At 38.4% G+C, this 20,359-nt stretch overlaps 1 protein-coding gene across 3 annotated transcripts in view; it reads left to right on the forward strand.

Annotated features, from left to right (window-relative positions):
* The window catches only part of RCOR1 (REST corepressor 1), a 131,658-nt gene that overhangs the window by 61,948 nt on the left and 49,351 nt on the right, over window positions 1-20,359 (forward strand). For all 3 annotated transcript variants that reach the window (XM_038545794.1, XM_038545796.1, XM_038545795.1), the window contains exon 3: window positions 18,502-18,585. In XM_038545794.1, coding sequence (XP_038401722.1) covers window positions 18,502-18,585 — 84 coding nt within the window. The remainder of the gene's footprint in view (window positions 1-18,501; window positions 18,586-20,359) is intronic.

Genomic DNA, 20,359 nt, shown 5'->3' on the forward strand with positions numbered 1-20,359 from the left:
CCATTTTTACCAGTACTTGAAGAACAACTTTGTAAACATTGCCAAACTACCCTTCAGAAAGTCTGAGCTAATTGACAGCACACATCTGTCCACATTTTTGGTGGCTACTTTTTCTATACCCAATTCTAACATCCTGCTCTGCCAAACTTTTGGAAAGAATTCCATGTTCTATTTTCCTAACTCAGTTCTTCATAAGGAAGTTCTTAGAACATGTGTGTAATTCAAAAGATACATTCTCAGCTGGCAGTTAAGTAGTTGATGTTTTTGCTGGACCATGGAAAGTGGTGAGGATATTGGGAATGTTGTGTTATGGGGTCAACCTCCCCAGTCTCTGTGTTTAGGTGCCTTGTAGGTGATGATATATTACTGTGGTGTTAAACAATGAGTTAGTTAAATTGATAGCATTGAAGAAAAGTATTTATATTTTTTTTAGAGAAGACTGAGTCTAAGTCCAAGGCACCTGTAGGTCAGAAGAGTGAGACAAAATAAACTGAGTAAAGAAATCCAGTTGTTAGTGTAGACAGTTTACTTTAGTGACGTTTGACTAGAATCTAACTTCCTTCTTGGGAATCAGGAAAGGGACATTTTTCAGGCATTGGCTGACTCAGGTTACTGGACACTGATACAACTAGTTGTGAGGTCGGGATGCCTGAGTGGCTCAGCAGTTGGGCGTCTGCCTTGGCTCGGGGCGTGATCCCCGTCCGGGGATCGAATCCCACATCAAGCTCTCTGTGGAAAGCCTGCTTCTCCCTCTATGTCTCTGCATCTCTCTGTGTCTCTCATGAATAAATAAATAACATCTTAAAACAACAACAACTAGTTCTGAGGTCAGCTTGGAATATTGTGAATCATGGTAGGTATGAGATAGCCTGACCATGGGGATAGAGTTTATACCCTTAGAAGATAGAGCACTGGTAAAAAGAGAAGAGCAAGAAATGAGGGTGAGGGCTGTATTCTAGAGGTCAGAGCTACAGGAGTGGCTGCCCAGCCTTTCATTCTGGACTTGCTGGGGTGATCTGGAATAGAACATAAGCTGCTCCCTTTCTGAAGTTTTCCATGAGTTGCCACCTGACTTGTTACTTTATGCATTTTAACTTACTCAGCTTTTATGAAGCACCTCAAATGTGCTAGACAGTGAAGACACAGAGGTCTCAAGGTCTCAAGGACCTCAGTCTAATAGGGTAGACCGAAGAGGACAATTGTTGTTATTAAGTAGATACCAGGTATTTATTAATATGTACCCTTTTTTTAATATATATATATATATTTAGATTTTATTTATTTATTCATAGAGACAGAGGGAGAGGCAGAGACACAGGCAGAGGAAGAAGCAGGCATCATACAGAGAGCCTGACGTGGGACTCGATCCAGGGTCGCCAGGATCACGCCCTGGTCTGCAGGCGGCGCTAAACTGCTGCGCCACCGGTGCTGCCCAATATGTGCCCTTTTTAATGTTCACAGAACCCGGGACACAAGGAAGGCATTATTGTCCATTTTTCAACAGGGATTGATGAAACGGTTTCTCATCACTCAGGGACAAGGTGGCTGAGATGGGATTCAGACGCAGCATGGGATTTAAGTCTCATATGTTGAGTTCAGATCCTGGCCAGTGTTATGTTCGATGCAAAAACCCCTCTCTTCAAACCTAGAGTAGAACAGTTCTGACCTCATAAGGTTGTTTTGTGTATTTTACACACAGATATGTAAAGTACTTTATTTAGCTCAGTTACTGGCACATAGTAAGAGTTAATGAGATCTTTCTGATCCCAAAGTAACTTATAATAATCGCTACCATAATAATTGAGTCTTACAGAGCCCTTTTTCTTAGCCCAGCAGCAGTGTGTCTTTGTTTTTCCTTTTTTAAAAAAAAAATTTAAGGATTTTTTTTTACTTTTAAGTAATCTCTGCTGTGTGGTTCAAACGCACAATCCTGAGATCAAGAGTTGCATGCTCCACTGGCTGAGCCAGTGGCCTTTGCAATGTCATTGTCATTGTCTTCTTCTTCTTAAAGATTTTGCATACTTATTTGACAGAGAGGGAGGGAGAGAAAGCACACGAGTAGGCTGAGCAGTAGGCAGAAGGAAAGGGAGAAAGCAGGCTCCTCGCGGAGTTAAGGAGCGCGGCACGGGGCTTGATCCCAGGACCCCTGAATCATGACTTGAGCCAAAGGCAGATGCTTAGCTGACTGAGCCACCCAGGCGCCCCTGCAGCATCTTCTTTATGCAAACCATGAATGAAAAGAGTCTGAGCTGTGAGAGTACATCCCTGGTGTTACGAAGTATTGAACAAGGATGGACTGCTCACCTGGCCTGGAGAGTTATAGGAGACTTTCCAAAGAAGGTAATCCTTGGGCTATTTTGAAAGATTAATGAGAGTCAGCTGGTGGGAAAAGGTAGCCAAGGACATTGCTATGAGAAGGAAATGTAAGAGAAAAGACGTGGGAAAGTAAAAAGGCACAGCAGTAGAATTATCATGTGTAGATAGATGAGTCATGAGAACGGGACATAAGGTTAGAAAGGCTGGCCAGATTGTGTAGGGCCTTACGATGCTATGGTTTTATCCTAAAGACAGTGGGGAAGCTGTGGGAGGATTTGTTTTCAAAGTAAACTTATTTAGAATAGTTTTAGATTTACAGAAGTTACAAAGATGGTACAGAGAATTCCTGAGTATGTCCTTGCTCCCTGTTTCCCCTTTTATTATTATCTTACATTAGTATGGTACATTTGTTAAAATTAATGAACCAATATTGATTCATTATTATTATCCATAATCATAATTTATTCAGATTGCCTTAGTTTTTACCTACTGCCCTTTTCCTGGTCTAGGATCCAGGATGCCACATTCCGTTTAGTTGCCGTGTCTCCTTAGGCTCTCTTGGCTGTGACAGTGTATTAAGATTTTCCTTGTGTTTGGTGATGTTGGCAGTCTTGAGGAATACTAGTCAGAAATTTTATTTTGCTTTTTTAAACATTGTATTTATTTATTAGTGTGTGTGTGGGCAGGGGGAGGGGCAGAGGGAGAGGGAGAAGCAGACTCCCTCTGAGCAGGGAGTCCAAATGATTCATGACCAACGTGGGCCTCAATACGACCCATGACCAACGTGGGCCTCAATCCCAGGACCCTGGGATCATGACCTGAGCCAAAGGCAGATCTTCACTGGCTGAGCCACCCAGGTGCCCTAGTCAGGAATTTAAAAAAATGTTCATCAGTGGGGATTTGTCTGATGTTCTAATGGTTAGACCAAAGGTATTGGGAGGAAGACCCCAGAGGTAAAGTGCCATTCTCATCACATATCAAGGACACATACTAGTAACATGCTTCAATTTCTGTCGATGTTGATTTTCGTCCCCTGGCTGAGATTGTATTTGTCAGGTATTTCCACTGTGAGGTTAATTACTCTCCCCCACTTCCATAACGTCTTTTGAGGAAGACACTATGTGCATTCCACACTTAAGGAACGAAGGATTTTAAATATCAGAAATGATTTGATTGGAATTGTTATTGAGAAAGATTGTTCTAGCCAGAGCGGAGAGACTGGCTTTAAGGATAGGTCCATGTGTGAGGTCTTGGTTAGCCAGGAGAGTTCCAGACAGGGTGAGAAAAGGTGAAGAACTCAACTTAAGGCAGTAGCAGTGGGGATGGAGAGTGATTTAAGAAAAGTTGAGGAGGGATCCCTGGGTGGCACAGCGGTTTGGCGCCTGCCTTTGGCCCAGGGTGCGATCCTGGAGACCCGGGATCGAATCCCACGTCGGGCTCCTGGTGCATGGAGCCTGCTTCTCCCTCTGCCTGTGTCTCTGCCTCTCTCTCTCTGTGACTATCATAAATTAAAAAAAAGAAAGAAAGAAAGAAAAGAAAAGTTGAGGAGGCATAATTGAGTTCAGTGGTTTGGGGTTAGGAGCCTGGCAGGAAGTGGGGGAGGAAGGGTTAAGATGACCTGGAGGTTGGTAACTGTAACCAAGGGTTCATACTGTCAGTTTAACTTACCAGCTGTTGATGACTTTCATCACCTGGCAGAGGTAGGGTTTGTCAGATTTCTCCTCAAATTCAGGAGCACTTGGATGAATTTTGAATTTTTGAGGGCTTTATAATATTTCTTTGTTTACTTTAGACTTTAATTCCAGAGAGCTCATGATAAAAACTTACAGACTTATTTATTCCAACTTAAACTTTTAGCGTTTAAAAATGAGAACCAGACAGACAAGCATATCATTTGATTGTAGAAAGATACAAGCATTTAGATACCAAAATGGGTTTGGACTTATTTGATTTATAGAAGACAAACTGTTGTCGCTTGAGAATTCTTAAATGTTAGGGTAATTAATGGGATAATACTGTGAGGGGGAAAAATGTATACCCCATACTCTAGCTTTTGATTTTGATCTGTTTATACTTCTGATAACTTACAGTGTCTCTGAAATGTGGGCCTTGTATGTAATAGTTAACATAATGGGCTCTGGAATCTATTGCTAATGGGTGAGATCTTGGGCAGGCTATTTCATCTATCTATGCCTTAATTTTCTAATCCGTAAAATTATGATAATGATAGTACCTGCTTCGTAGGGTTGTTAGGAAGATCAGATGAGCTAACAACATATAAAAATGCATAGCACCTGCTACATAGTAAGTATATATGTTAGTTAAAACAGCAATAGTAGTAATAAACTAGTAATGTTCTTCATTCAGATTGATGTACATTTCCTTCTGAATGTCCGAAATCAGAAGCCAAAACTTTGGTTTTTTGTTTGTTTTTTTTTAAAGATTTTATTTATTTATTTATGAGAGACACAGAGGAAGAGAGGCAGAGACATAGGCAGAGAGGGAAGCAGGCTCCATGCAGGCAGCCTGATGCGGGACTCGATCCTGAGACTCCAGGATCATGTCCTGGGCCAAAGGCAGACACTCAGGCACTGAGCCACCCAGGTGTCCCTGAAGCCAAAACTTTGAAGTGACAAAATGATTTTTGATTCCTAACCTATATTTAACCTACAGGTTAAATTTATGGGTACATAGTTTCTTAGGATATACTGAAAGTATAGATGGCCAGTTGGGACATTTAAGAATTTACCAGGATGCCTGGGTGGCTCAGTGGTTGAGCATCTGCCTTCGTTCGGCTCAGGTCGTGATCCTGGGGTCCTAGGATTGAGTCCTGCATCAGGCTCCCCATAGAGAGCCTGCTTCTCCTGCTTATGTCTGTGTCTCTCATGAATAAATAAAAAGATCTTAAAAAAAGAATAAGAATTTACCAATTTTTAAAAAATTTTAAAAAGTTTTTATTTATTTATTTATTTATTCATTCATTCATTCATTCATTCATTCATTCATTCATTCATTCATTCATGAGAGAGACAGAGAGAGAGAGAGAGAGAGAGAGAGGCAGAGACACAGGCAGGAGGAGGAGCAGGCTCCAGGCTCCATGCAGGGAGCCTGATGTGGGACTCAATCTTGGGTCTCCAGTATCACAACCTGGGCTGAAGGTGGCGCTAAACTGAGCCACCCGGGCTGCCCAAGAATTTACCAATTTTTTTAAAAAAAGATTTTATTTATTTTAAGAGATAGAGATGGGCATCAGGGTGGTTCAGTCTGTTGAGTGTCTGCCTTCAGCTCTGGTCATGATTTTGGGATCCTGGGATAAAGCCCCACATGGCACTCTCTGCTCAGTGGGGAGCCTGCTGCTTCCTCTCTTGCTCTGCCTGCCATTCCCCCTTGTTTGTTCTCACTTTCTCTGTCAAATATATAAAATCTTAAAAAAAAAAAAAAGAAAAAAAGGAGCAGGGTGGGAGTGTAGCAGAGGGAGAGGGACAAGCAGACTCCCCCCACTGAGCGTAGACCTTGGCATGGGGCTTGATTCCATGACCCTGAGAGCATGACCTGAACAGAAATCAAGAGTTGGATGCTTTAATGAGCCACCTGGGCACCTCAAGAATTTACAAGTTTTTAAAGCTTTATTTCTTTATTATTTGCTTGATTCCTACTGATGAGTAATCCCATTGTGTGTGTGTGTGTGTGTGTGTTTTATAAGTTTATTTATTAATCTATACCCAATATGGGGCTCAAACCCACAACTCTGAGATCAAGAGTCAACATGCTCCCTGGACTTAGCCAGCCGGGTGCCCCTAGAGCAGTGCCTTTTTAACAGTTGCTCCTAGTCCTACAACCACTACAAGAGAAAAGGGGATAACGCATTTATACTGTTGGACAAAAATAATCCTTTTGCCTTAATTCTCAAGTTTGGGCAGAGTGTCGTTGATAATGTTTTTTTTTCCTTAATCTCCAATGGACTTGGAATTATATCCACTTTTGATTAAAATTATTTGTACCTTCTCAAATTCTGCAGAGATTAGCCTATTTTATTAGCTTTTTCTAAGAGACCAACTTGGGTTTTGATAATCCCTTCTTTGTATCTTTGTTTTCTGTTTCATTAATTTCTGCTCTTTGCTGTCTTTCTTTCCTTGGATTTATCTTATTGTTCTTTTCATGTTCTTAAGTTGGATGCTTAGCAAAGTAATTTTTAGCCTCTATAATTTATTATGAGCTTAAAGCTATAAATTTTTGGCAAGTTACCTCTTCCATTGGTTCCTGTAAGTTTGTAGTATTCTGTTGTTCAGCTTTTGTGTTTTTGTGTTTTTTTTTTTTTAAGATTTTATTTATTCATGAGAGACACAGAGACAGAGAGGCCGAGACACAGGCAGAGGGAGAAGCAGGCCCTTGCAGGGAGCCCAGTGGGGGACTTGATCCCAGGATCCGGATCACGCCATGGGCTAAAGGCAGACACTCAACCGCTGAGCCACCCAGGCATCCTTCTGTTGTTCAGTTTTAAGTGATTTTAATTTTTTTTGGTCAAAGTTTCTTCCTTGATCGAAGATTATGTAAGAGTATTTTATCATATCTGAATGTAAGAAGAGTTTTGGTTTATCTTTTTTCATTATTGGCTCTATTGCATTGTGGTTTATACACAGTATAATGTTTATGCTACCTATTCTTTGAAATGTGTTTAGATATGGCTTTGTACATAGATAGTCATTTTGTAGATACTTTGTAAATTTGCTTGAGAAGAGTGTTTATACCTTAATCACTAGATGCATCCTTCAAAGTATGTCCAATAAATAAAAATTGTTCACTGTGCTTAGGTCTTGTGTATCATTTATTTTTTGTTTGGATGGTCAACAGATATATTAATCTTCCAGTATTGTGACTTGTCAACTTTCCGTTTTCCATCAATTTTTACCATATTTATTTTTTTTTAAGGTTTTTATTTATTTATTCATGAGAGACACAGAAAGAGAGGCAGAGGGAGAAGCAGGCTCCATATGCAGGGAGCCCGATGCAGGACTCAATCCCGGGACCTCAGGATTACTCCCTGGGCCGAAGGCAGGCGCTAAACCGCTGAGCCAGCGAGGGATCCCCTTGCCACGTTTATTTTGATGCTGCTTTTAATCAGGGGCATATAAAATTACAATTGTCATGTCATTTTACTTTCTTTTGTCACACTTCAGTTTATTTCGTTGAGGAGTTTTTCCTTTTTCTATCTTCTACTGGGTTAGAAGTTTATATATACTAACTTTAATGGCTATTCTTGAAGTTTTACTGTACTCTTAATTTAACTTCTAAAGTTAATCTTTCATCTTTAGGATGGTTCAGCTGTGACTCACTACCCCTGAGTTACATGTTGTTTATCTCCAAAATTTTAGTGTTCTTTTATCAAAAGCCCTTAAATTGGACATGATTTTATTTTTTATAGACAGTGTTTACAAAATCTTGTTTACTTACCATTTCTGTTTTAAGTATCAGTCTTCCTTTCAGGATTTTATTTCCTGAGCAAATTCTTTAGTGTAGGTAAAAATCTCCCACAAAGTTGTTGTTTATGTGAGAACATTTGTAGTTTGCCCATATTTCTGAGAGTTTTGCAGGATACATTCTTAAGATTTCCCCTTGCCACTTTAAAGATGTTCTGTTATATCTGGCTTCTGGTGCTTGGGAATTTACTGTCATTTTATTTTTGGTCATCTTTTTCTCTCAGGCTTTTAACATTTATACCAATCTTTTATGAAAGGTCTTTTTTTTTTTAAGGTATAATTGACACACAATAAAATGCATGTCTTAAGTGAGATTTAACAATCATATATAACTATGTTTATCTAACACCTCAGACCAGGTGAAGAACATTTCCATCACTCCACATAGTTACCACCCCTCCTCCACCATCCACTGTCTCATTTCTGTCACCACATAATGGGTTTCACTTAGTTCATGGATTTCATATTAATGCAGCATATATTCTTTACTGGGGTTTTCTGTTCTTTGTTTTCTTTTGATTTTGAGATTAATCCATGTGGTTGCTTGTAATAGCAATTTGTTCTTCTGTGTCTATGTAGCATTTCTTTGTATGATTGTACCTTTGTTCTTAATCTGTTGATGGACACTTGGATTGTTTATAGTTTTGTCTATTATGAATGAGGCTGCTATTCTTTTTGTGGATAAATATTTCTCTTGAGTACATATAAAGAAATTGAGCTGCTAGGTACTAAGGTGCTTTTTAAGCCCAACTTCATAAGGAATTGTCTCAGACAATTTTTAAGATTATTCTTTTTGTCTGTGAAATATCTCAAATTTACCATAATGAGACCTAGGTTCTTTTTTTTTTTTTTTAATCCTTCTCAGTGGACACACTTCCTATGTCTGTGAATTCCTGTCTTTCATCATATCTAAAAATTATCGGTTTTATTGATTCAAATACTGCCTCCTCAAATCTGTATTCTTTTTCTAGGACCTTGATTAGACATAGGTTAATCTTTTTTCCATCCTCCACAGCTCTTAACCTATCTCTTATATTTATGTTCTTATCTCTGTGTTGTATTATGAATAATATTTTAGATTTTGCAGCTTTTCAACTGCATCTACCCCGGCACTTTATTTTTTTGTTTGGATGATTTTTCTTTATTTTAAAGTACCAGCCGGTTCTTTTTCAAATCTTTCTGGTAATTTTTGGTGATGTTTTGTTGCTCATCCATGCTAAATTCTCTTTAAACGTTTCATATATGATTCTGTATTTTTTAATTACAGTATCTGCAAACTCTCACAGTAATAGTATGTTTTTTTTTCAAGTATTTGTCATCTTTGAATTTGAATTTGAGATTGTCTTGGTTGGTCTTATCGTAGCAATCTGAGTGCTTAAGCCTCCAGGAAAGTTGCTCCCCCAACCTTCCTGCTAGGTCAAGGAGAGTAAAAAAGGGATAGTTTTGGTTTATAGTGATAGGTTTTTAAACATGATTTTTTGTTGCTTACCTGTTTTGAGGCTCTAGATCTGTGGTAATATGTCTCGTATCTACTATAAAATAGTAAAAGTTAGATCAAATTCATTGGAACTAAAAAAATCCCTCACACCAGTCAAACAAAAACAAGTAAATTTTATTGTTTGTTTTACTGAAACTGAGTGTGATAGTGTATTCTTTATTTCCATTAGAGTGGATGTCCCTGTTAAAGTTCAGAGTTCTCTAATTCTGAAGATGTATTTACTTTTTGTAAGAAATGTGTACTCTTCCCATTTTTAGGAAAAGAGAAACACAAGAATTAAAATTAACATTATGAAATGATTGTTCACAGATTTTAAATGAATTTTCTTAATGTTTTTCTTTAAAAGAATATGTAATTGCAGACATACTATTGGAATGCATTTTTATGATGAAAAATCCAAACAAAAAGGAAGTATATACACATTTTTTCCTCCCAATCTAGTGCCCACTTCTTTTTTTCTTTTTTAAGGTTCTTTTTTTTTTTAGATTTTAGTTACTTGAGAGAGTATAAGCAGGGAGAGAAGCAGAGGAAGAGGGAGAAGACGACTTCCCACTGAGCAAAGAGCCTGATGCAGGGCTCCATCCCAGGATGGAGATCATAACCTGAGCCAAAGACAGGTGCTTAAGTAACTGAGCTACCCAGGTGCCCCTCTAGTGCCCCACTTCTTTCCTAGTATTATTCCTTATCTGCAGTTTGTAGTTTTGCTTTTGATTATTTTTTTAAGATTACTTATTAGAGGGAGAGTGTGTGTGTGCAAGCAGAGGGAGGGTCAGAGGGAGAGAAAGAGAGAGAATCCTAAGCAGACTCCGAGTTGAAGAGGGCCTGGATCCCATGACTCTGAGATCACGACCTGAGCTGACACCAAGAGTTGGACCCTTTAAAAAAAAAAAAAAAATTTTTTTTTAAAGAGTTGGACCCTTAACCAACTGCTTTTTAGTTCATTTATTCACAAAGTACCTATGCTAAAAGCAGTTAAAACATGGATTCTTATTTGCTTTTTATAACAGCTTTATTTCACAAAACGTATAATTCACTTGTTTAAAATGTACAATTCAGTGGTTTTCAGTATATTCCCAGAGTTGTGCAGCATCACTACAGTCAATTTTAGACCTTTCTCCTCATCCCACAAAGAAACCCTATATCTATTAGCAGTTACTCCCCATCTCTCCCAAATATCTCATACCTTCTAGCAAGCAACGATCTATAGAGTTGCCTTTTCTGGACATTTCGCATGAGTAGAATTACACAGTATGTGTTTTTTGTGACTGGCTGCTTTCACTTAGCATAATGTTTTCAGATTTCATCCAAAACCGAGCATGGATTAATACCAAATTCTTAGAGCCCTTGGGTGGCTCAGCAGTTGAGTGTCTGCCTTTGGCTCAGGATGTAATCCTGGGGTCCTGGGATTGAGTCCCCCATTGGGGGCTCCCCACAGGGAGCCTGTTTCTCCCTCTGCCTATGTCTCTGTCTTTCTCTGTCTTTCATGAATAAATAAATAAAATCTTAAAAAAAAAAACAAATTATTTTTTATGGCAGCCCAATATTCTATCATGGATATGCTCCATATAACTATGCAGTTGACTCCTTAACAGCACAGGTTTAAGCTGTACAGCTGTCCACTTATACGAGGATTTATTTACAGTACTGTGAATATATTTCCCTTATGATTTTAAGATTGTATATTTAGCTATTTTAAGAGAAATGAGCAGGGGAAGGAGCAGAGGGAGAGGGAGAAGCAGATTCCCCACTGAGCAAAGATCTGATGCAGGGCTCCATCCCAGGACCCTGGGATCGTGACCTGAGCCAAAGGCAGATGCTTAACCAACTGAGCCACGTAGGCACCCCTGGAAACTTGCTTCTTTCACTGAGTATGATGATGCATTGGAGATATGGCCATGTAGCCATAGTTTACTTATTTTTATTGCTGTGTAATACTCTAATGTATGGATGCTCCACAGTTTATCCATTTACTTCCTGAAGGACATTTGCGTTTTTTCCCCTCAGTTTTCAGCAATTGTAAATAAAGCTGTTATAAATATTGTGTGCAAGTTTTAATGTGAACATGCCAATTCTGTAGGGTATATATCTAAGTATGATTATTGAGTCATTTTTAAAATAACTGTATCTTGGGCAGCCCCGGTGGCACAGCGGTTTGGCGCCGCCTGCAGCCTGGGGTGTGATCCTGGACACCCGGGATCGAGTCCCACGTTGGGCTCCCTGCATGGGGCCTGCTTCTCCCTCTACCTGTGTCTCTGCCCTCCCCACTCTGTGTGTGTCTCTCATGAATAAGTAAATAGAATCTTTTTAAAAAAATAAAATGAAATATTGTATCTTTATAAAAACTAAAACTTTACCTGAGTGATCATTTTATTTTGCATTTATATCAGCACTATATGAAAATTTTGGATATTCCTCATTCTTGCCAGTGCTTGGTATTGTCCATTTCCCTCTCTTTTCTTTTCTTTTCTTTTCTTTTCTTTTCTTTTCTTCTTTCTTTTTCTTTTCTGGTGTCTCTTTGGGGGGGTAGGGGAGGGAGGTCTTGAGTTCGTCAGTGGAGGAGGGGAGTTGTCGGTTCTGGGACTTGTCGGTGATGGTTATGTCTTTCCTTGAGGGCTGGGATTTCTTTGATGTATGGGCGGTTAGGCTGAGTTTCTTGCATTTTCTTTCTTTTCTTTCTTTTCTTTTCTTTTCTTTTCTTTTCTTTTCTTTTCTTTTCTTTTCTTTCTTTTTCCTTTCCTTTCTTTCTTCCTTTCCTTTCTCTTTCTCTTTCTCTTTCTCTTTTTCTTTTTCTTTTACTTTTTCTTTCGATTTTATTTATTCATGAGAGACAGAGAGAGGCAGTGGGAGAAGCAGGCTCCATGCAGGGAGCCCAATGCAGGACTCGATCCCAAGACTCCAGGATCATGCCTTGGGCTGAAGGCAGATGCTCAACTGCTGAGCCACCCAGGAGTCCCCCTTTTTCTTTTTCTTTTTCTTTTTCTTTTTCTTTTTCTTTTTCTTTTTCTTTTTCTTTTTCTCTTTCTCTTTCTCTTTCTCTTTCTCTTTCTTTTTCTCTTTTTCTCTTCTCTTTCTTTGAGAGGTAGAGGGAGGGTGCTTGAGCAGAGAGTTAGGACAGAGGCAGAGGGAGAGAGAGAATCCTGAGCAGGCTTCATGCTCAGCAAGGAGCCTGATAAAGGGCTGGATCTCACGACCCCGAGATCATGACCTGAACTGAAATTGAGAGTCAGACCAATGAGTCACCCAAGCACTCCTATTTCTTTTATTTTAGATGTTCTAATAGTATGTATTGATTTCTCATTATGGCTTAAATTGCATTTCCCTGATGGTTAATGATCTTCAGCATCTTTTCATGTGCTTACATGCCATCTATATATTTTCTTCTGGTGAAGTAGTTGTTCAGATCTTTTGACCATTTTTTTAAATTGGGGTATTTTCTTTTTGTACTTTTTGAAGTTCTTTACATTCTGGATACAAGTCCTTTGTTTTCTCAGAATCTACAGGGTCTCTTAACAGTTTCTTTTGTAAAACAAAAGTTTCAAGGTTTTGATTAAGCTCAGTTTAACATTTAAGATTTTATTTATTTATTTGTTATTTTTATTTTTATTTTATTTATTTATTTTTTTAGAAAGAGCACAGGCAGCATGGGGGCAGAGGGAGAGGGACAAACAGACTCTCTGTAATGTGGGCCTTGATCACAGGACCCCAGGATCATTAACTGAGCCGAAGGCAACACTTAATCTGCTGAGCCACCCAGCTGCCCCCTTTTTAAACTTTTATAGGTTGCACTTCAGGTGTCATATCTGAGAACTCTTTTCCTAAACCAAGTTCATGAAGATTTTCTCTTAAATTTTTACTTTAGGTTAGGTTTTACTTTTATATATGAGATCCAGGCTCCTCGCAGGTGTGAGGTATGTAGGTTGAGGCTCACTCTTTTTTTTTTGTTTTGTTTTGTTTTTTGCATATGGAGATCCAGTCATGAAAATCCACTTTGTTGAAAGGGTAATGAATTAAATCCTTTCTCTATTGAATTGCTTTTGCACCTCTGTTACAAATCAGTTGACTATGTTTATATGTCTGTTTCTGGACTGTCTCCTGTTCCATTGGTTTGTGGATCTGTTTTCTTTGCCCATACCACAGGGTCTTGAGTACTGTTCCTTTAAACAGTAAGACTTAACCAAAAGGGGTATGCAGCTTCCAACTTTGACCTGATTGTTCTGGCCTCATTTCACTTCCCCTTTTAATCTATTTGTCCTTTTGTTTTATATCAATATGGACTCGCAGACTGTTATTTTATTGCTGTCATTTATATTTTTGTTTATGTTGTTCTAGATTTGGCCAGATGGAGACAGATCTCATCATTCTTTGAACACTTTATTACCTTCTGGCATAACAAGATATTCCAGAGTCCTGTTGTCCATTTCCTGTCCTGGTCCTGGAATCAACCATTCCTCCAAAGGAGTCCTAATTTCTTTTATAAGAGAACATGTTTAGAATCAAGAACTGGGAGCTAGATGTGCTCATTTTTGCTGGGTTGCATCACAGCCCTCCTAGTGGACATTGAAAACTATGAGTTTGTACTGTTACCATCAAATCCTGTCCAGCATTACAGAATTCTTTCTACACCCTCCTTTTATTTGTAATTCTTTTATTCAGCATAATTACTTTGAGACTCATTTCTGTTTAAATAGTCCTTTTTTTAATTTTATTTTTTTAATTTTTATTTATTTATGATAGTCACACACAGAGAGAGGCAGAGACACAGGCAGAGACACAGGCAGAGGGAGAAGCAGGCTCCATGCACTGGGAGCCTGACATGGGATTCGATTCCAGGTCTTCAGGATCGCGCCCTGGGCCAAAGGCAGGCGCTAAACCGCTGCGCCACCCAGGGATCCCCCCCCCTTTTTTTTTAAGGAAAAGTTGCTTAGAAAAATTTATTCTATTGAGTAGTATAACACAATTTTAGGAAATTGCCAGACTTATCCCATAACACCACCAAGTGATGGTACCATTTTACATTCTAGCCAGTAGGGCACTAGAGTTCTAGGCCCACCACATTATTGCCAAACCATGGTATTGCCTGTCTTCTTAATTTGATACTCTTAATAGATTTGTTTTGGTATCTTGAATGTTTTTAATTTGCCTTTCTCTAGTGACTAATGATTTTGAATAGCTTTCAATTCTGTGTGCTTATTTGCTGTCCTTATACCTTCTTTGGAGGCATGTTTATTCAAAATTTTTGCCCTTTTTTTAAACAATATTATTTCTTAATGTTGAGTTTTGAGGACTCTTTATAGATTCTGGATACAAGGCTTTATCAGATGTGTGATTTGTAATTATTTTCTTAGTTTTGGGCTTGGCTTTTCATTTCCTTAAAAGGATCATTTGAAGAGTGGAAGTTCTTACTTTGGATGAAGTCCAATTTCTGGATTTTTTTCTTTTATAGATTGTGCTTTTGGTATTTTATCTAAGATCTTTTTCAACCTAAGTTCAAAAAGGCCTTTTTTTTTTTTTTTTTAAGATTTACTTATTTTTTAAAAAAGATTTATTTATTCATGAGAGACACAGAAAGAGAGAGGCAGAGATCTAGGCAGAGGGAGAAACAGGCTCCTTGCAGGGAGCGTAGTGTGGAACTCGATCCTGGATCTTGGGATCGCACCCTGAGCCAAAGGCAGATGCTCAACTGCTGAGCCACTCAGGCGTCCCAGATTTACTTATTCTTATGGGGGGCGGGGAGCAGTGGGAGAGAGAATCTCAAGCAGGCCCCCCTTAAACACCGAGACCCACACAGGGCTTGATGTCATAACTCAGAGATCATGACTGAGTGGAAATCAAGAGTTCAGATGCTTAACCAACTGAGCCACACAGGCGCCCCCAAAAAGGTATTTTCATGTTTTCCTCTAGCAGTTTTATAACTTCTGCTTTTCATTCAGTTCCATCATCAGTTTTGATTTATTTTTTGTATATTTTGTATGTAAGGTATGGATTCATGGTACTTATTTTTAATTTGAATATCCATTTGTTCCAGCATCTTTCACTGAAAAGATTCTTTTTCTCCATTGAATTGTGCCTTTGTGCCTTTGTGGAAAATCAGTTGATCTTGTATGTGTGGTTCTGCTTTTGGACTCCATTATATTAAGTTATTTCCCTGTGTGCCAGTACAACACTGTCTTAATTACTGAATCTTTGTATTTAGTTTTGATTTAGGTAGATCTTCCAGTTTGGTTCCTTTTCAAAGTTGTTTTGGCTCTTTAGGTACTTTGTGCTACTGTGTGATTTTTAGAATGTTTTTCAGTTCCTACAAAAAAACAGGCTGGGATTTTGATTAGGATTGCATTAAATCTGTAGAGCAGGGGCACCTGGTGGCTCAGTGGTTAAGTGCCTGCCTTAGCTCAGGGTGTAATCCTGGAGTCCCAGGATCGAGTCCCGCGTCGGGCTCCCTGCATGGAGCCTGCTTCTCCCTCTGCCTGTGTCTCTGCCTCTCTCTTTCTGTGTCTCTCATGGAGAAATAAATAAAATCTTTAAAAAAAAAATATGTAGAGCAATTTGAAGAGAATGTTATCTTAATAATATTGTGTCTTTTGATCCATTTACATGGTAGGTCTTTCCATTTATTTAGATCTTTTTTTAGTTTTTCTCAGGATGTCTTATAGTTTTTAGTGTATATATGTTGTACCAGATCATTAAGGGAATAGGAATATGAAAGGGATATTCTTTAGTTTTGATTTTTATTAACTTTATTAACTTCTGAAAGAGGTATTCTTTAATTTTCATTTTTTGGATTAACTGTTTTGATTTTTTTTTTTTTTTTACTATTGATCTTGTTTCCTGCAACTTTGCTAAACTCATTTGTTCTAGTAACTTTTTGTTGATTTTCTTTCTTTTTTTTTTTAAGATTTTATTTATTTATTCATGAAAGACACAGAGAGAGAGGCAGAGACATAGACAGAGGGAGAAGCAGGCTCCAGGCAAGGAGCCCAACATGGGACTTGATCCCGAGACCGCGGGATCCCGCCCTGAGCCAGGGGCAGGTGCTCAACTTCTGAGCCACCCAGGCGCCCCACTTTTTGTAGATTTTCTACACAGATGATCATGTGATCTGTGAATAAGACATTTTTAAATCTCCCTTTTCAATGTGGCTTCCCTTTATTTGCTTTGACTTTTGATTTTTAAAAATTTATTTATTCATTCACATTATTCATTCATTCACACAGAGAGAGAGGCAGAGACACAGGCAGAGGGAGAAGCAGGCTCCTCGAAGGGAAACTGGTGTGGGATTTGATCCCAGATCCTGGGATCACTCCCTGGGCCAAAGGCAGATGCTTAACCGCTGAGCCACCCAGGCATCCCTTGACTTTTGATTTTTAACTTGAAGTGCCACAAGGTTGTATTCCATATGGGGTCCCCCCCACATACACACCTCTTTGTTAGTTAATTTTACTTTTAGATTATATGTGGCAGTAACATTGTTCTGAAAGAGCCTTATAACAATGGAATATTACTCAGCTATTAGAAACAAGGAAACCCCACCATTTGCTTCAACGTGGATGGAACTGGAGGGTATAATGCTGAATGAAGTAAGTCAATCGAAGAAGGACAAACATTATATGGTTTCACTCATACGGGGAATATAAAAAATAGTGAAAGGGATTATAGGGGAAAGGAGAGAAAATGAGTGGGGAAAATCAGAGAGGATGATAGAACATGAGAGACTCCTAACTCTGGGAAAAGAACAAGGCGTAGTGGATGGGGTGACTGGGTGACAAACACTGAGGGGGGCACTTGATGGGATGAGCACTGGGTGTGTTATACTATATTCTGGCAAGTAGAACTCCAATAAAAAAATATACAAAAAAAAAAAAAGAAAGAGCTATATATAATGTGTTGCTGAAGGGTAGATGGGAGTATCTTTTTTGTTCTGTTCCAGTCTCTCCATCCTTTACACCCTGTTCTCACCTTGCCTGATTCACAGTGTCCCACACTTTGGGTCTTTCCCTTCCACCATCCCATTATTTTTCTTTAAAGTAACTGCCCCCTAGATTTTGCCAAAAGTATAGAAATTCTTTCTTTAAAAAATCTGGGAACACATTGATAAAGATTACAGATCTTGCATTTCCTAAAAGTAGGAATTCTTAAACCAGGCTTTATGAATTTTCTGAAAGTATGTTTATCTTGGTGTGTGCAAGTTCACGTGTGTGTGGACATGTGTGTATTTATATTTTGTTGGGATTTTTTTTTCTAGAGTGGAATCTAATTTTCACATGCTCAGAGGAATTTATTTAAATAAAAAACAAAGGTCTCAGGGGTCTTGGGATGGTCCCCTGTGTTGGGCTCCCTGTGCAGCCTGGAGTCTGCTTCTCCCTCTGCCTGTGCCCCAGCGCTTCTCTGCTCATGTACTCACATGCTCTCTCTCTCAAATAAAATCTTTAAAAACGGAAAAAGAAAAAACAAAAGCAAGAATACCTTTCAATGAATGAGTTTGGGCCTAACCAGTGTACAGGCTTTTAGTGAGCCTCTTCTGTCTTAAATCCTTCATACCTTTTGAAAATAACATTTTAATGTAGTATATGACTGTTGCTTGTGGTTAATCCAGTTATACATGTCAGCTCAACACCTGCCACTTGTAAACCTTTTGCCTGCTATTTTGTATCATAGATTTTTAAGAATTTGAATGCATTTAAGAAGTTTGCATTCAGATTAAGTATTTTTAGTGGTTATTGTTTCATAAAATTGTTAAAAGAACCTTTGGGTTTCTGTTGTCAAGTCCCCCAAAAAGTTATTCTGGCAGAGAGGGATAAAGGTACATAAAGCACACATGAAGAATACATATTTTAAAAGAATCTTTGAAACTTCTTTGGATGTCCCATGTCTGAAAGCAGAATGTCCTAGTAGTATATAGTGCTTAAACCACTGGGCACTTCAGTCCTGACTCTGTCCTCTTTACTAAATGACCGGTTTCTTTTCCTTTCCTAGCATATGAGAATAATAAACCTGTTTGTTAGTAAAAGTCTTACAAGTAGATACATTTTGGCAGACTCTAGGGCCACCCTCACCCTTGATGGTAAGTGTGCAGGTTCCATTGGGGCAGATTTCAGTAAAGGGTGGGTGATGTCACCATGTTCTGAAGATTAAAAGACCAGAGTGGTGCTGTTAATCATTGTTTATTATGTCTGTTAAATTATAATAAAAATTTTCTTATTTATTTCTCCCAAGCCAAACTAGCAAGACGCAGTCAAGAACGAGACAATCTTGGCATGCTGGTCTGGTCACCTAATCAGAATCTATCAGAAGCAAAACGTAAGTTTTAAAGCACTTTTATTTTCCCCCTTTCTTACTTAATACAGAGTTTTAAAGTCACTTTTGTAGCTAAAAGTCCTTATACATGTTATATTTTTTTACATTTTAAAATTAAATATTAATATTTTCTTTACTGGCCTGTCATAAGGACTTAAATATTTTTCCACTTTATTATTTTTTAAAATTTTATCTAAATTCAGTTAACTATTGTATAATGTATTATTGGTTTCAGAGGTAGAGTTCAGTGATTCATCAACTGCATATAACACCCAGTGCTCATCACATCATGTGCCCTCCTTAATGCCCATCACCCAGTTACCTATCCCCCCTATCCCCCCATCCACCTCCCCTCCACCAGCCCTCAGTTTGTTTCCTATGATTAAGAGTCTCTAATAGTTTGTCTCCCTCTGATTTCATCTAGGACTTAAAAAGATTCTTAACCAGTGGTTTCATAATCTTTCCTTCAAAATGCTGTATAAGCTAATACTGGAATAAGTAGGAGGAAAATCTTAAAGTGCAGAGAAAAGTGTCATACAGTGTAAAGCTCCCTCAGCTGGGAATTTACAGATTTATAAATTTCTAATTTGAAGGGTTACAAAGGGCAAATGTATATTATTGGAAAACAGGCTTTATATTGTAAGACTTCAGCCTAGCTAGAAGGAGAACTTCTGAATTGACTATTTTATGAGTTTAAAATTGTATTAGGATGAATACTCTGAGCTACTTTTGATCTTACTTTTGGGGGATAGAAGGTCCTATAGCTATTAGTAATATTAATGGTATGTCTGAATTTGCTTTTTCAGCTTTTCTGTCCCTTCTCAAATAATAGCAGCAAAAATTTTTTTTTTTAAAGATTTTATTTATTTATTCATGATAGCCACACAGAGAGAGACAGAGAGGCAGAGACACAGGCAGAGGGAGAAGCAGGCTCCATGCAGGGAGCCTGACGTGGGATTCGATCCCGGGTCTCCAGGATCGCGCCCCAGGCCAAAGGCAGGCGCCAAACCTCTGTGCCACCCAGGGATCCCAATAGCAGCGAATTTAATTTTGTATCAGATGTATCAGAAAGTCTTTGACGTTTTCAAAGTTTTTATTTTCTTCATAACTTAAAGAAGAAAAACTAAATCTCCTTTTGGAGAATTTTTCAGTGGGGGCTCATGGATGGAATTTATGGGGATTTGTGAACTTGGAAGTCACATGCCAAGTTTTTTTTGGTGTATGTTTATTTTTCTGAAGAAAAAGTTGTTGGATTTTCAAAGGGGTCTTTGATAAAAATAGGTTAAGAATTAATGCTCTGAAAAAAAAAAAAAAAAAAGAATTAATGCTCTGAAATGGGATAGGGCTTAAAGCCACCAGTGGTAAATGTTATCCAGAAATGTGAGTGAAGGGTCAGATTTCTAGGCTGATCAGGATTTCCCAATGTGTGTTTTCTAGTATTAAAATAGGTGTTGATGGGAGAGAGTACACATGTTAAATGTTCTCCTTGTATATTCAATATCCATGTTAGCACAAGCTTATATATTAAAGAAACATGTTTAATTTTGACTAAGAAGGATTCTTTTTCTTCTTTCTTTTTCTTCTTCTTTTTTTTTTTTTCCTTTTATATAGTCCCCTCCATGGAACATGGGAAATGCAGCTACTCTTAATACGGTGAATTTAGCAGTAATAAAATAATCTCAGTCTAATCTGATTTTAAGAGTATCTTAATTTTGCCGCTATCAGGCTGCTACTTAATGAGTTTATAATGAAGAACAGAATAGCAGAAGGAAGTGCA

The sequence above is a fragment of the Canis lupus genome, chromosome 8 (assembly GCF_011100685.1).
Source record: "Canis lupus familiaris isolate Mischka breed German Shepherd chromosome 8, alternate assembly UU_Cfam_GSD_1.0, whole genome shotgun sequence".
In the NCBI taxonomy this organism is placed as follows: Eukaryota; Metazoa; Chordata; class Mammalia; order Carnivora; family Canidae; genus Canis; species Canis lupus.